Source organism: Mauremys reevesii, linkage group 8 (assembly GCF_016161935.1).
Source record: "Mauremys reevesii isolate NIE-2019 linkage group 8, ASM1616193v1, whole genome shotgun sequence".
NCBI classification, from domain to species: domain Eukaryota; kingdom Metazoa; phylum Chordata; order Testudines; family Geoemydidae; genus Mauremys; species Mauremys reevesii.
The window spans coordinates 89,932,794-89,950,339 of NC_052630.1; the positions used below are offsets into that span (position 1 = coordinate 89,932,794).

General features: G+C 41.8%; 2 protein-coding genes across 2 annotated transcripts in view; one reads left to right on the plus strand and one right to left on the minus strand.

Annotated features, from left to right (window-relative positions):
• The window catches only part of C8H1orf141 (chromosome 8 C1orf141 homolog), a 126,850-nt gene that overhangs the window by 43,998 nt on the left and 65,306 nt on the right, over window positions 1–17,546 (plus strand). The gene's annotated exons all lie outside the window — the stretch shown is intronic.
• The window catches only part of IL23R (interleukin 23 receptor), a 46,215-nt gene that overhangs the window by 2,917 nt on the left and 25,752 nt on the right, over window positions 1–17,546 (minus strand). Inside the window, exons 8-13 of the mRNA XM_039486466.1 lie at window positions 14,324–14,406; window positions 12,523–12,739; window positions 11,402–11,599; window positions 9,084–9,185; window positions 2,998–3,072; window positions 1,424–1,520 (exon numbers count right to left, since the gene is read on the minus strand). Coding sequence (XP_039342400.1) covers window positions 1,424–1,520; window positions 2,998–3,072; window positions 9,084–9,185; window positions 11,402–11,599; window positions 12,523–12,739; window positions 14,324–14,406 — 772 coding nt within the window. The remainder of the gene's footprint in view (window positions 1–1,423; window positions 1,521–2,997; window positions 3,073–9,083; window positions 9,186–11,401; window positions 11,600–12,522; window positions 12,740–14,323; window positions 14,407–17,546) is intronic.

A 17,546-nucleotide genomic window follows, 5' to 3' on the forward strand; every position in this document is an offset into this window, starting at 1 on the left:
AGGTGTGTTTGATGCAGCAGTGGATGAATTCCTAGGTATCAATATCTTAGTGAAGCACAAGATTCAAATGTTGAGGTAATTCACAAATAACATGCCCATTGTTCTGTGAAGTCCATGGTTCAGAAGGAAGGAGCAGGGGATACAATACATTTGATACTGTATCACTGGTAAAATGGATGTCAGGAAGTCTTTGTAAAATATTTTAACTGTTCTGACTGATTTTTCTTTCTGCTGCCCCTCTCCTATGATCTCTTCCTGTTTCTAAATATCCTAATGTGGGATTTTGATAGGCAAGTTCTATTTAAGCAGTAATTTAAATAGAACAGAATGTTGGGAATCATCAATAAAGGGATTGATAAGACAGAAAATTTCATATTGCCTCTCTATCAATCCATGGTATGCCCACACCTTGAATACTGCATGCAGATGTGGTCACCCCATCTCAGAAAAGATATACTGGAATTGGAAAAGGTTCAGAAAAGGGCAACAAAAATGATTAGGGGTATAGAACGGCTTCTATATGAGGAGACATTAATAAGACTGGGACTTTTAGCTTGGAAAAGAGGCAACTAAGGGGGGATATGATAGAGGTCTATAAAATCATGAGTGGTATAGAGAAAGTAAATTAAGGAAGTGTTATTTACTCCTTCTCATAATACAAGAACAAGGTGCCACCAAATGAAATTAATAGGTAGCAGGTTTTAAACACTAGAAAATATTTTTTCACGCAATGCACTGTCAACCTCTGGAACTTCTTGCCAGAGGGTGTTGTGAAGGCCAATACTATAATGGGGTTCAAAAGGGAGCTAGATAGATTCATGGAAGATAGGTCCATCAGTGCCTATTAGCCAGGATGGGCAGGAATGGTGTCCCTAGCCTCTGTTTTCCAGAAGCTGGGATTGGGTGACAGGGCATGGATCACTTGATGATAACCTGTTCTGTTCATTCCCTTTGGGGCACCTGCCATTGGCCACTGTCAGATGACAGGATACTGGGCTTGATGGACCTTTGGTCTGAGCCAGTAGGGCTGCTATTATGTTGTTTCCATTTATGCCTTAGCAATAAAGTTTTAAAAGATCAAATATATGCCAACATAGACTAAACTTAATTTGGGTTTAGATTAAGCTTTTTTTGTTTTTTTTTCTCATCTGTCTATATTATGAAATACCCCTTGTTCTCTAAATATGGGCTTTACAGAGGTCATATTATTTTGTGGTGTGATTACCTACCTTATTGTGTTTAAAAAAATAAAATCTAGGACATCTTTTGGCAACATATGATTATGAATGGGAAAAGTTGCCCTGGGTAACAGGGGGCTGTATAAAACTGGATCAATTTCTATAATTCTAGGGTTTTCTGAGAGAGAGCCATATTCTGGAGACTAAGGTGGGGGGGGGGGAGGGGAAGGAAAAGAAAGCAGTACCTTTTTCTAAGTGATTTTTTAAATATCAAAGTTAAGAAAACAATTGATAGTATGATCGCACCAGTGCCTATTCCCCAAAAAACATCTCCATCATTATCTGAAAAGGGAGGGAAAAAGAGAGAATTAATCAAATAGCTTATATCTTAGGGAAGATTTTTTTTTCTAGGCCCCAAACCTGAAAACACGTACACACGTGTGAGTAGACCCATTGAACTCAATGGGATTATTAACATGCATAAAGTTTATTAATGTGCATTAGGGTTTGTAGGATTGGGGCATTAGTTTGTAAACCAGCGGTCTGGTGAGAGGACAAACATTTTTCCAAAAATGAAGCTTAGAAAGGCTGAAGAAATCTTTCTTACTTTAAGAAATGTTGTGGGGCCTGTTGTGCAGCTGACATATATCAGCATCGCTCCACTAAAGTCAATGGAGTGATGCTGATTTACGCCAGTTGAAAATCTGGGGTGAAATACGCAAAATAGAATATTTTGTGCTTGATTCAGCCCATTTGTTTAAAAATGATAAAGCAAGGGAGATGAATGGGCACTGTTGTCCTAATTGTGCATTCCCTGTGCACCCCAAGATCTCACTGTCTTCAGTGAGTGTAGGACCAGGGGCTAGTGGAGCAGCACACTTTACACTGCATACTTCTGTACATTTGCTGCTGTGATCTGGCTGTGAGAAGCTAGCTGTGGAAGGGAGTTTCCAGGCAAGCACTTCTGAGAAATATGGCCATTGTGTTTAACCATTAGCTACACGTAAGAGCAAATGTGTACACTGCTTTTAAATTGATCTTTTGTTTGGTTTTGGTTGCCTGACTCTGAACAAGCAACACAGAAGTACCTTTATTGGTGACAAGAAACCAAAAAAAGTAACTGAGGTTAGTGTTACATGAGAAACGAACAAGCCTTTGGCTCAAATTGTGGAGTCAAAAGAGCTTAGCCAACATGCCTATCTGTATGATCAGGAAATGCTCTCTTATTTTTTGTCTTAGTTTCTCATATCCTAGCTGTTGTCACATACATTTAATTTTAAGGGTCTTAACAAAACAAAAAGACCTAAAGCATAATTGTTGCAATAGCAATATGCAATAGCAATATACAATCTACACCTCTACCCCGATATAGTGCGACCCGATATAACATGAATTCAGATATATCGCAGTAAAGCTGTGCTCTGGGGGGGCGGGGCTGAGCACTCCGGCGGATCAAAGCAAGTTTGATATAACGCGGTTTCACCTATAACGCAGTAAGATTTTTTGGCTCCCAAGGACAGTGTTACACCCTTTCCCCAATATATTAGTATTATGCCCTAGACTAACCAACATGTGTTGTTTGCTTTATAGGGATGCAGCATTCCTGCACTGGTGAAAGGGTGTGTTTTTGGCTGGGCCATGTCTCCAGTAACAAACCAAGTGTTACTAACTTTTCACTTCTCTGTTATCACATCACTAAACTGCCCTCCCCTCTCACAGTCTCTGAGATACTGTCGGTAGCACATAGTAAAGCAGAAACCACCCACTTCTGGTCAAGTAGAAACTCTTGCTTACCAAGTCTGAAATACTATCTTCTTACCATAGGAAGTCTCCCTTGTAGCTGTGGCGATGATTACAGGACCAGTATCAATGCTTGTGTTTGGGAACCTTTTCACTGAAATAATTTAATGAGAGAGAGAAAACAGTGTTGTGGTGACAACCTTACAGAATATGCTTCCTTTAAAAATTGGGTATGAAGTGCCTAAATCTGTTCCAAATGGCATTTAGGCACCTAAGATGCTTAGGTGCTTTTTGAACATTTTACCCATGTCTTTACTGAGGGGAAAAAATAGAGCTGTTTCACTCAAGCCCCAAGGCAGCCGTTGGCACCTATTTGCTTTGGTGTCCAAGCAATTCAATATGGATTTTTGTAGACCTGTCTGGAATTTAGACACAAGTGTGGAATGCCCATACTTACCCTTTTCAGCTCCCCTGCTCCTAACTGGGTGGATGCTTGAGATTTCTCTTGACAGTGCTGACTGCCAGTAGAGCAGTTGCCAAGCATCCTTGTCTAATGAGCCTCTTTTTAATTTTTAAATGGTAAAAGAGAAAAATCCCTACGCCACTCTGCTGTGAGTGGATACCATCAGAGAGATGTCATTAGCTTTTTCCCAAAGAGTGTGGATTTTGATGGCCAAGACCACAGACCAGTATGACAAACTGTAACATATTTAAAAATAACCCTATTTACAGCCACAGAGACCCATATCTATATCTATTTTAGGCCTCCATAATCTGGACTCCCAGGAGATGGAGAACTCTCCACCCACTCAATCATTTCTCCTTGCAACCTAAATGTCCGAAAAGAAGAATGCTGTAGCCTTGCCTGAATTTCTTTTGAATTCCTTTTGATATCATTCATTTTGACTGGCTGGATGCAGAGCCATGGCCAGAGATTGTGAGTAGCTTCCATGAAGGGAAGCACACTTATACTGAACAAAGTGAGTAGCTTGGTTTCTTGTTTCACTATTGCAATTCCCTTGGTATCTCTATTTCCGTCAGCCAACAGGAGGTGTCTTTGATTCCACAGAAAACTTCTTCCTTTAATTTTCGAAGTTCCACTCTATGCTTCTCACTATGTTTTTTAAAAAGTTACATTCAAACTCTGTGCCCCTAGACCTGGCAGTTCAGGCAAGCAAGTCCAACACTGATACTTTATTTTGAAGGACTTTTTAAAGCTAACAATGAAGAGTTACATATACAATTTACTGGGTTTTTTTTGTGTTTTTTTTTTTTTTAAAGGGATAAAGGTCCAAAAACTCTACATCTTATAATATCTTGCAACAGGACAATATCATTACACTAAGTCTTATAATAAAACGTTGTAAGAAGTAGAGTTGAATGACACTGAGCTTTGAGCCATTGCTGTAGAGTAATGCAATATTTTTTTTATAAAGAAAAAATATATTGTAGGTTTACACATGAATATGTACTGGATTTCGAGAACTGCTAACCCTGCTAATGATAAACATCATTCCAAGATGTATTGAATTCCGAACATATCTTTGATTCTCAGGATATGAAATACCATTTTAAATACTGATTGAATACAAATGAGTCATCACTGTGGACAATGACAGTCCATGCACCGTATAATTTACTCGGTTCTTTGGTTCCCCTGTTGTTCTAGGCACTACTACAATATAGTTAGTAATAATGGCCGTATCTAGTGCAAAATCAATTTTGCCATGTCATTGAGCACCACTTAAAAACGAATTATGGTTATCTTTTAGATCTGTGCTCTATTTGGGTTAAGGACATGACCTTCACCTGATGTAATTTGTTGGCCTATGTGAAAAGTCCATTATATGAAGTTAAATTTTGTGAGGATGACTTGCTATTGTATGATGATTTTTCACAATATATCATTTGTTAACACTGAAGAATTATGGGGAGGGAGGAAGTTGTGGGTGTGAAATGAGAAATGTATTGATCTATATATTAAAATATATTTAGCCAATATTAGTGAGTTGAGACAGAATTACTATATTCTACATGGAATGCTGCCATCATGTGGCTCAGGTGGAAATTGCAAATTATAACTATATACCTGCACCATGGATGTTACTTAGAGCTAGTTGAATCTGTTATTGCAAATAGTTTATTTGGTAACTTTGGCGCTTTGTTCTGTTCATGACCCAGTCCTGATTTCTAAGAATATATTTGGTTTTTGCAAGCATTCATCAGAGTTTATGCAAACGGATTTCCACAAAGTATTTCTTTCAGCTATGTCTTTGACTACTTGTGATTCATGGTATGTGTGATTGGTGACCAAAGGCATATGGCATTGTTTTTGTTCCCTGATTGGATGACTAAATACTCTTAAACTTGGGAATAATGAATGAATTATAGGAATAGCAAATAATGCGGTCTGGAATGAATTTTCATAGCTTGATACATGTTAAGGCCAGAAGGGACCATTATGAGCATCTAGTCTGACCTCCGGCCGTAGAATTTCACCCAGTAATTCCCTAATCAGGCCCATTAACTTACTGTTTCAGATGAGCTCAGGTGAAACATTTGGGATTCACAAACACTTTCATGAATAAACCAGTGGTTGTCCAAATATTTTCAAACAACAAATAATGGGACCTGACACACACACACTCTCTTACAGCAAGTGAGGGGAAATGAGGAGTATTCTATTCTGTTGAGTATGGCAGTATGAGTACCAATATAGAACAGAACAGAATACTTATGACGGTTTATTCAAACTCCACACTGATAAGGAAGGGGTTAAGCTGTTGCTGTGAGCCCAAGAGGCCTTACCCTGCCACACCAGCAAAGTATTCATGGCTTGGAGGAGGAGCTCAAAAGGGGAATAGGCCAGCTCAGAAGGAAGGTAGACAGTGGAGATGAACTGATCTACTTGGAGCTCCTGGGAAGGAGCACTACAAGAGATCCCGAGGCTCTGGTTGTAGAGACTTTGCTAAATCCATAGTGGAGAGCCTTGCCACACTCAGGAGATCTGAGACTTTATCTTTGATTTCAGTTATTTGATGTTTATTGCTTTACCTGTTGGGAAACAGGGAACTGGTAAGGAAGCAATCCAGGAGTAAGCAGTATGGCACTTTCAGGCACAGAACTTAGCTGCCTACCTTTTGGGTCCTGGATCTGAACCCAGAGGAGAGGGCAGGCTTGGGTTTCCCTACCATCCCCAAGAGGTGGATAGAAAAGTGTGACCTGGCCAGAGCTTGAAAGGGGCAGACCACCTCATGGCTGAAGCCACTATTACCAGTGGAAGTGCAAAAGAAGTGATCCTGCTATGCCTGAGCCTGACCACAAAGGGGCACCTCTGGTGTGCACCCACCTGCACAGTATTCCTCCTCTCTTCATAAAAATACTCACGAATCACCTTTTCTGCTATTCAGCTGGCTCTAGTGCCAGTAGTTAACATTTCCTTTTTAAAATGTCTTGTCTAACCAAGACGTTGACAAAAAAGGAAGACTGCCAGACTCAGAGACTGTACCTGATTTCTTCTTTGTCTCTGGACCCTCTCCACAACTGTTTATATGAGATGAAATGTATGTGTCACAATATCACTGCTGTGTCAACTGTCGAACTGTTTCATACAATTGTCTTAGTATGAGTTTCAGATCTGACCTGACATTCAGGCTGACATTGTGGTTTATAATCAAAGGTGGGAATGTGACTAATTCACAAAAGAAGAAAAACTATTCACTTGTTTTTGCCCCAGTGTGACTCATATCTATATTACCTATTTTCCCAGTGGACTTGAAATAGTTTTTACGTATTTATGAGCTTCCTAAATCAACTGTTAACAGAGACAAACTCATTTAGCTAAGTGCTTTAGAGTAATTACAAAAAGCCTCTTGGATAACTGGGGTTGTGGATGACGGGGATAAATTATATAGCTATATAACATATATCATTTACCCCAGTCATTTATATATGTAATATGTTATTTCTCCCTAATATATATAATATGTCACCCATGCCTTTGTCACCTTGGATTACTCTACAAGGGAACACAGACTTAAATATTCAATAGCTGCAGCAAGTGCAGAATTCATCAGCCCAGTTATTAAGTTGTATTTCTCATGACTAGCACACATTTGATTTCACATATGTGGCTTAAAATCACAATATAAATATTGATATGTTCTAGCTCAACCAGAAGATATGGGCTTGATGCAGGAATTATCAGATGCTGGTCTATGGCCTGTGTAATGCAGAAGGTCATACAACATACTAGATGGTCCTTTCTGGCCTTAAATCCTCTGAATATATTAACTCAGCTGTACCAATAACACTCTATACCAGGGGTCGGCAACCTTTCAGAAGTGGTGTGCCGAGTCTTCATTTATTCACTCTAAATTAAGGTTTCGCGTGCCAGTAATACATTTTAACGTTTTTAGAAGATCTTTCTATAAGTCTCTATAGTATATAACTAAACTATTGTATGTAAAGTAAATAATGTTTTAAAAATGTTTAAGAAGCTTCCTTTAAAATTAAATTAAAATGCAGAGCCCCCTAGACTGGTGGCCAGGACCCGGACAGTGTGAGTGCCACTGAAAATCAGCTCGTGTGCCGCCTTCGGCACATGTGCCATAGGTTGCCTATCCCTGCTCTATACTTAGATCCTGTAGTGTCTTCAGCAAACATCACCCTAAGCTATGTCTTGTTGAGAGTTTAAGATTTAGTGTCTTGCTTATACTGATCCTTTTTATCCCTCCTCACAAGGAGTAGATGGAATATCGGTAGCCTGGTTAGTTTCTATGGGAATCCTGTCTGCTGATCTAGTAACTAGATCACCACACTGGAGACAATCAATTTGTCTTTGAGGAAGGACAACACTGAAAACAGTGATCAAATAACTTTGAGTATATACTCAAGGTCATGCGGAAAACATTGGCCGGACTGCCCCTGAGAAAAATCCTGGCCAGAAACATAGCCAGTTTGTCTGAGGGGCAATGTATGCAGAACTTCAGGTAGCTCATCTGGAAATCTATTCAGAGCAGCATGAAAAATGATTTTGTGGCTTTATGGAAAAAGCACATATGTTGTCTCTGTCTCCAGTTATGGGTACAGTAGCTTTTATTTACTAAAGAAAATAGCCAGTAGAATTCTGATGGCCTCCAAAAGTGTGTCTCTATTGATCCAGAACAAAAGATCAGGTTTGGGCTTTGTGTACATCACAGATTGCATGAGTCCAGGCCAGGAGAAAACAGGACCCTTTCCCTTTGATTTGGGTGTGAAAGTATGTGGAGTAGCTGTAGGAGAGGGAAACACTTGTGTTCTCCCATATTGTTCTGAAGATCCCTGATTGGCTATTGGCTTGTCTCAGTGTGTCATTTCAGCTGGTGGTCTGGCCAAGGATCAGTTGCACAGAACATCTCAATTAATTTTGTGCATCTGGCTCCCAAGCAGAACAGAGGCCAAAACAATGCTAGAGGCCACTCAATTATCCTACAAGGGAGGCAGGGACATCCAGAATACTGGAGGTTATGCAAAGCTTTCTCTTCTTTTTCTATATTTAGACCACATAGGGCCTGGCTCTGGACCTACACGGCTACTTCTCCAGGGGAAGTTAGGAAGGGTCACAGCTTCGCCATTTTCTGCCCATAAAAATTATGGTGTTTCCTCACATTGCATGGGCTTTAATTGTCAGATGTGCCCCCAAAAGAAGAAAATTTTGTCCTCTTCCATTACAAAGTGAAAATTCTCCCCATGACCAAATCTGCAGATTCTCATGAAAATTCACAAACACATCAGTATTTGTACCATTTTGAAAAGTGAAAATTGATTCCCTTCAGCATCAGCTTTAATTACATTGTGTCCCATGAGCTGCAAACTACATTATATCCACACAAAGGCAAAGTGCAACTGTATTGGCAAGGTCCCTGGTAGCGGTGTTCTGGTATCCAAACCCCCACCCCTCCCCCCGCCTTCTTTTAAACTCCTTCTAAATTTCTGTTTTTCTCTATAGTTCAAGGAAGGTGGGAGAAAATGGATACGTTTAGCCATAGTTTATAAAATCAAGTAGTTCTACAAAATTGCCAAATCATGGAAAGACCCGGGGGAAGACTGTTTTCCATAAAACTGAACACTGAAATGTTACTTCCATCTCAGCACGCAGTGACTTTACCACAAGAGTGCACTTACCTAAATCCACCAGATAAAGTTGGCCAGGACATGGCTTGCTTACTCCATCTTGATACACTGCATATACTGAAATGTTCATGTGAATTCCTGCTGTGAGGTCTCCTGAAACAAATGTTAGTTTTATTGAAAATTTCTGTGCAAGTTAAAGTTAAAACTGCAGAAAATTCTAATGGGATATTTAAAGAAAAAGTGAAAAGAGGCCTAGTCTGACTATATGGGAACAGGAAGGACTAGAAATGCTTGAATTTTACTCCCATCATTCAGACTGACTATCCAGCTTTGTCAGATTTTTGGGGGGCGGGGGAGGGTGTTGGTGGAAAACTTCATTTTTTTTTTGCAGTGAAAATTCAACTACTGAATGATACATTCTGGGATCTCCTTTTGGAGAGGGGAAGCAGTGCATCCTGGGTGTCCTTGGCACTGTGCATCATGGGAAGATGTAGTCTGGGTGGGAAGTCTAGTCCATGGAGGACAATGGAGACGTGAGGCAACTGAACAACACTTCCCATGAGGCACTGCCTGCAGCAGCATGGCCAAACCTAAATATTTTGGAGTTTGGCTGAAATATTTCCATTTTTGGGGCTTTTAAAATTAATTAATGTATTTATATATTTATTTTTGACAAATTCAAATTCAAAATTTCCTTGGAAACTTCTCTCTACTTCCCTATCTCTAATGGAAGAGCACGCATTAACATTGCAGTGAAGATTAATTAGTTAATGTCTGTAAAGTCCTTTGAAGATGAAAAGCCCTGTGGATACTTGACACCCCAGTGACTTGTGGTTTTAAAAAATGCTAGAAAGAGAAATATATTATTAAAACTTTCAGAAGGCAATTTCAGTTGAATACAGATTGAATATAGCTAACTTATGTATGACAGGTCTGTTCTGATACATAACACTGGAGACAATTGAGTTGTGAGAGAATTTGGGTATCAAACTTTTCACATTTCAGTAATAAAAACTATAGACCCAAACTTCCTGAACATGCATTGCTGCCAATTTAGCAAAATTAATTCATATGTGCCATAGCAAATTTTATAATCTCTGTGGTGACACATGGTTTATCAGATGGAAGAATTAATTGTGTGTCAATTACAGTGAGGCTTTGTTTTCTGCACTGTACATTCCACTGTAAAGACCATATTCATTAACAGTTTATGGAAGGGATTTTAGTTTCATATTCATTTACATGTCTTACTTGTAATGTAACATGCCATCCAATGAGAAGGTGACTACAAAGGATCTGTTAATTTTTTATTATACAGTTGTATTTATTATGATGAAAGCAGCTACCAGTTTTCACTTGAATTTGGTTTCTCACATTTTCCTCATAATATATCAGTACAGAATCTTTTTTCCAACTAATATGGTTACCTGGAGATTCATCCTAGGCTAAATTGCTACACTGCTCAGGAAAACAGATCCCATTATATGCAATTCAGCAAGCCTATGCCAACTGATTTTACGGGAGTAAAATGCCAATGATCGCATGGAAATGTGGGGACCAGGAACACTTTGTTGACGAGATCTGCAGTCAACATAACGGAGAGACAAGGTGGGTGAGGGTAATATCTTTTATTGGACCAACAGAAGTTGATGATGGTAAAAGACACAAGCTTTTGAGCTACATCGGGCTCTTCTGAAGTTTGTCTCTTTCACCAACAGAAGTTAGTCCAATAAAAGACATTACTTCGCCCACCTTGTCTCGCTCTCATATCCTGGGATCAAGATGGCTACAACAACGCTGCATTCAGCATAATGGGACATATGCCACAATCCTTATTAGCTGGATGCTTGACCTCAGTGGGAATTTTGCCTGAGTAAAGCCTGCAGGTTTTGTCCCCTACAATTGTTCAGCAACAATAACTGCAGAAGACAGTTGCTGCCTCACATATTACTACCTTCTCTCCTGTCCTTTCACTCTTTATAGACATATTTCCATATGTACCACTCTGCCCTGCCCACATATGACTACACTACTTCCCACAATCTAGCCAAGTTTCATGTCTTCTCCCTCTTTGTGACTCGGTCCCTCCTTTCACAGAGCATCCTACACTTCAAACAGCCTCCCCATTAATTTCCACATTTCCTGCCCCAACCTCTTTCAGACCATGTAACTCCTCCCTCTTGCCTATCTGCTACAAACCTGCTCTCCTTTGTCATATTTGTACTGTTAAAAGTACCAGAGACCTGGGGCTCAATTTAAATTCACAGTTCCTTTGTTTTCTTTTGTTGTATTTTGAGCTACAAGGCCTTGTGTACATCTATAGCACTATACAGAAAGTAAATAGCAAAAAGATTGTTACCATATCTTACCCTCTATATATGTAAATGTATCCTGGCTGGGGACTTTCTTCCATAAAAAATTGTGTTGCTGATTATGCTGAGCTGCAGAAATCCATTCAACTATGAACCACAGAACTGATCTTCCAGCGTATTTAGGCAGCTTCCATTTGACAGAGACTCTTCTGTGGTCATCATGGCTAATCTGCATGTTGGTGGGGGATAGGAAATCTGCAAACAGAGGTAGGAGGAGTGATATGACTAAGGTGGGCTGGATCCTTCCAGTCATAGGAAGGCCCATTAAATGGCCCATTCTGCACAGGAAAACTGCCTATGCTCTGAAATAATTTAAGAAATGATCTTGAAATGAAAGGAAGAGATTTTACACAGACATGGAGCATTTTATATATTAAAGGCCCATTGTTGAGTTTATCGCACCTTTTCTCTCTCTGAAAATCTGTACCTGTTGCTTTTTACAAGAAACACCTCTAATTCTTCTAATAGAGAGACTCAAGAACAATCTGATTTTTCCACTTTATTTACCTAATGCACTTTCTATTTAGTCATTTTCACTATATAACCCCTTTCACTTGCAGTGTCTGTGGGACTTTCCCCCGTTGCTGAGTGCAAGAAACATTTTAGAAAACAGGAAAATGTGGTTGTGGAAAACCACAGTCATTGGCCTGGGGAATCTGAGGCAGATGTAGACCCTGAAACTACTTCTAATTCCTTGTTGTTGTTTGTTGTTTTAAATGACGAGATGTAAAGGTGAAACCGTGCCTTTATTGGAAATGAAAGGGGTTATTCTCACTAAGGTCCTGTGTACATAGGGAAATTGCCCACATTCTGAGACTGCTTTCAAGACCTACTTAAGCAGCACAGTTGTCAGCTGGTGCCAGCCAATTCAGACAGCCCAAAACTTATTTTTAAACCTATTGTTGAACATGGTCAGAGGAACATTTGAAATATATGGCTGCTTATTGTCTCCAGGGCTTCTGGAGAGCACTAAATTCATTGATAAAAAGAAGTGGGTAGGAGCAGAATTTCCAGAGGGTTTTCTCCACTTTAAAGCAATAACAGAAGACTTTTTTTTTTCCAGTTCTGACAAAACCAGATTTCAGTTAAAGCGAATGATGATGTGTGCATAATCTTACCGTTAGCATTACTGTGCTCTTGGGTCACTGTTATACTGGCTGGCATGGAACTTCCCTTGGAATTATATGCAGTCACGTGGACGGTACGCGTTGCTGGGGAAACCAGAACTTTGCATTGGGTGTCTGATGTGTTACATAAGTTAACCATTTCTCCCCGGCTTTCATGGAACACCGTGTAACCCAGAATTTTTCCTCTGGCGTCTTTTGGAGTGAGAGGCTGAAAACAATGGAAAAACAAATGCCCTTATAGAACAGTGTGTTGTTTGCTGCCACTGGGGAACACATTCCTAAGTTCACCATCCCCACGCATAGTGCTCCGCATGAAATTGTAACTATGTGCCAAGAGTATTGTTAATTGACAGAGGATTTCAAAGGACTGGAGTGAGACTCATCAACTTAGCATGCAGAATACTCTGGAACAATTTCTCCTAAAGGAATAGGCACAAACAAATTTTGCCTAAAGTTTATACAGGCATGTCATCGTCTTTGTCCTCTTTCTTCCCTCAAACAAACTGGCTGGTTACTGCTTGTACAAGAAAAACATCACTTTTTCATGTAGCTTTGAACTCCCATATAACCAGGATGTGGAACACTCCCAGATGAGCCCCAATTTTGTTCGGCACTAGAGCCACAAAACTAAAATCTCTTCTCTCCCCTCCTTCCTGAGCCCATAACTGTGCAGGGGAGCAACCCTCACCTCCCTTACAGGGTATCAGGATCCAGGGGTGTCTCTCCTCTCCCTTCCCCCTTCCCCCCACCATATGGGCTTAGGAGAAAGATGCAAAGACCAGCGAGCCAGAGAGGCAGAAGCAGCCAAAGCAGGGACCTTAGTCCTTTTTGGAGAACTTTCTACCGTTTTGACAGGACTTTCTCTGCCCTTTGGTGACTGGCTGCTTACTCCAACCATCACCCTCTCCTTCCCTCATAGGGTATGTCTACACTGCACCCCAACCTCCTGCCCCAGCCCAAAGTCTGCACCCAAACTCCCTCCCAGAGCCTGCACCCCTCACCCCCTCTCCCCAACTCCCTGCCCCAGCCCAGAGCCCTCACCTAGCACCCAAGCTCCCTCCTAGAGCCTGCACCCCTCCTGCCCACACTCTCCAAACCCCTGCCCCAGCCCAGAGCCTGCACCTCAAACCCCCTCCTGCACCCAAACTCCCTCCCAGAGCCGTAGGCAGGTGTGGGGGAGGGGGGGGCCAGAAGACTTGGACCTGTTCTGGGCACCACCAAAAATTATACAAACCTGCTGCCCCTGACAGCTGGCCCAGGCTGGCTGACTTGGGCTTGGGCTGTTTCACTGCAGTGTCGGCGTCTGGGCTAAGGGTGGGGCCTGGGCTCTACGACCCTGTGGGTCTACACTGTAATGAAACAGCCCCGCAGCCCAAGCTAGCTGGCAGTGTAGACGTACCAAGAGTCTCTTCATCCCAGCTTCACTCCTCTTACCTTCTCCTCCCTCTCCCTGTCTGTCAGTGTCCCCTCTCCCTTCTGCTTCGCTGATATCCTAACCCTCCTCCCCCAGAAAAACAGTGGCACTAACATGCTGTTTGCTGCCATCACACTGTTCCTGCTGCTGATGTATTCTGCCCCTACCCCACCCTGTGTCTCTTTTGTCTATTTAGATTGTAAGCGCTTCAGGGCAGGGGCGGTTTTTTTTGTTTTGTTTTGTTTTGCGTCCATACAGCACCTAGGGCAACAGGGTCCTGGCCCATGACTGGGGCTCCTAGATGCTACAGTAATACAGATAATAATAATAAACGGTATTTTAGAATCCCATGTGGCTTGAGAAACAAAATGGCATTACCTTTATCAAGACCGTCACTTCTTGGCTACCGTTCATATATACTGGACCCATAACCCTCCACACATCCAGGATTTTAGAAGGTGCTGCAATCAAAAGAAGTACAGTAACTGAATGGGTGATTTCTGGTATTAATATTTAAATGAACAAGGTAATGGCCATGATTTGGTATATGACTTACTTCAGTATTAAAATCAAATGGCGTCAGCAAGTATTTTCAAAGCACCCCCTTGGGGGCATTCTGAGACACAGGCTCTGGCAGATACATTTCTATAAACTTTCTAATAATAATAAAGAACTAAGCTGCCTTTAGTTTAGCTCCTTAAGACATCAGGGAAGGAGTTGATGATGCCTGCCTGGTCTCAGAGACCTGCTGGTACATAGCTCTGCCACTAGACAAAAGGAAACAACCCAACTCGGTAGAGTTATTTATTATTACTATTCTTTAGTATTATGAATAGTTGATTAGTTTCTTAATCCCTTCATAAAATGAGCCTTTTGTGGTTTGGTTTTATTGTTTGGCACTTATAGATGCTTTGTGATGGGCCACCTACCAATGGATGATTCATGGTGTTTAAGGCCAGAGGGACCATTAGATCTGTATCACAAGCCATGTTTCACCTATTTACCATTGCATTGAGATAACTTGTGTTTGGCTAACTCCTATCTTTGAGAACGGAGATCATGACTGGATGCCTAAGACACCAAGAGATGGGGAATTACATTGGTAGTTTGTTCGAGTGAGTAACCACCATCATTGTTAAAAATCTGTGCCTAATTTCTAATTTGTCTGACTTCAGTTTCCCACCATTGGTTCTTGTTTTGCCTTTCTCCACTAAATTAAAGTATTGTCTTCTTGTTAAAGAATGTTGTAATCACAAAGTACTTGTAGGCTGTAATCAAGTCACTTCTCACTCTTTTTGATAGGCTAAACAGTTTGAGATTATCCAGACCTTGCATCATTTCTGTGGCTCTCTTCTGTATCCTCTCCAATTTTTCAATATCCTGGTTAAAATGTGGACACCAGAACTGTACACAATATTCCAGTACCAGACTCACCAATGCCATATACAGAGGTAAAATTGCCTCTTTATTCTTACTCATACTTACAGATCCAGGGAACACATTAGCCCTTTTTGCCATGTTATCGCACTGGGAGCTCATGTTCAGTTGTTTTGTCCCCTCAATCCTTCTCAGAGTCACTGCTTTCTAGGATACAGCCCCCCCATTCGGTTGGTGTGGCCTGCATTCCTTGTTCCTAGATGTGTATTTTAACTTTGCATTTTACTACCTTAAAATGCATTTTATTTGAATGGGACTGTGATGGGGTGTTTACCCCACACAGGACTGGAAGGTTTTCAGATGGCCAGACAGGCCAATTAACTCCATGAACTGCACCTGGAGGAGGAGCCAGGGAGCAGGGGATTGACTGGGAACAGACGCTGGGCAGGAATAGGTGGGACTTCCATAAAGCCATACAGCAGAAGGGGGACTGGAGGGAAGAAGTCTCCAGTTGCTCCTTGGGAGAAGGGAGGTGTGTCTGGGGCTAGAGACAAGTAGCATAGTTACTCCCTGGGAAGAAGGCTGTGGTGTGGCAAGCCCAGAGAAGGGGGAGAGCAAGAGAGGTAGGCAAGGCTCAGGGGAAAGAGCAGTGAGGTATGGGGTAGGTCAAACCTTGGCTGCTGATGAGAAGGCCCCTGAGCCAGAACCTGGAGTAGAGGGAGGACCCGGGTCCCCCTACCAGCCACTGACAAAGTGGCACCAGTGGGGCAGTGAGCAGGAAGACTGCCTGCGCCTATTTGCCAAGAGGGACTTTAATAGTCTGGAAGGTGGGAACATATTTGGTGACCCAGCCGGAGGGCCGAGTCACAAAGAGGAGGCTAGTATCAGAGGGGTAGCCGTGTTAGTCTGTATCTACCACAACAATGAGAAGTCCGGTGGCACCTTAAAGCCGGGCTTTGGAGCGGAGCCCAGAGCTGGAGCATGAGCAGCTCCAGAGCAGTGGAGCTGCAAGTTCTTGCCTGGAGCTGGAGCACAGCTCCAAAGCCCTGCCTTAAAGACTAACAGATTTATTTGGGCATAAAACTACACTACCCACCTGGGGAAGTGAGGAAACAGATTGACAGAGCGACTATAGGACAGGCCCAACAAGGAAAATAACAGAATAACCACTGGCCATCATGTAAAGCCCCCAGCTAAAACCTCTCCAGCGCATCATCAACGATCTACAACCTATCCTGGAAAACGATCCCTCACTCTCACAGACCTGGGGAGACAGACCAGTCCTCACTTAGACAGCCCCCGAACCTGAAGCAAATACTCACCAGCAACTACACACCACACCACAGAAACACTAACCCAGGAGCCAATCCCTGTAACAAACCCCGTTGCCTACTCTGTCCCCATATTTACTCCAGCGACACCATCATAGGACCCAACCACATCAGCTGCACCATCAGGGGCTCATTCACCTGCACATCTACTAATGTGATATATGCCATCATGTGCCAGCAATGCCCCTCTGCCATGTACATTGCCCAAACCGGAGTCTCCGAATAAAAGGAAACAAATCAGATATCAGGAATGATAATATACAAAAGCCAGTAGGAGAACACTTCAGTTTCCCTGGACATTCAAGAACAGATTTAAAAGTATCAGAGGGGTAGCTGTGTTAGTCTGGATCTGTGAATATACAGACCCAGTTTCTCCAGTTCCTCCTTCACACCTCAACTGCTAGAACAGAACCTCATCCTCCCTCCTCCTCCTAACCTAACTATCTCTCTTCTCTCTTGCTGCTTGCTTGTATAAACCTGCCCCTGGAAATTTTCCACCACTTGCATCGAAAAAAGGTATTCACCACACAAAGCTCATGCAAAAAAAACTGTGTAGTCTATAAGGTGCCACAGGATTCTTTGTTACTTTTACAGATTTAAAAGTAGCCACCCTTCAACAAAAAAACTTCAAAAATAGACTTCAAAGAGAAACTGCAGAGCTAGAATTCATCTGCAAACTTAACAACATTAATCTGGGCTTGAATAGGGACTGGGAGCAGCTGACTCACTACAAAAGCAATTTTCCCTTTCTTGGTATTGTCACCTCCTCATCAATTATTGGGAGCGAACCACATCCACCCTAACTGAATTGGCTGCCTTATCACTGGTTCTCCGCTTGTAAGGTAACTCCCTCCTCTTCATGTGCCAGTACATCTATGCCTGTATCTGTAATT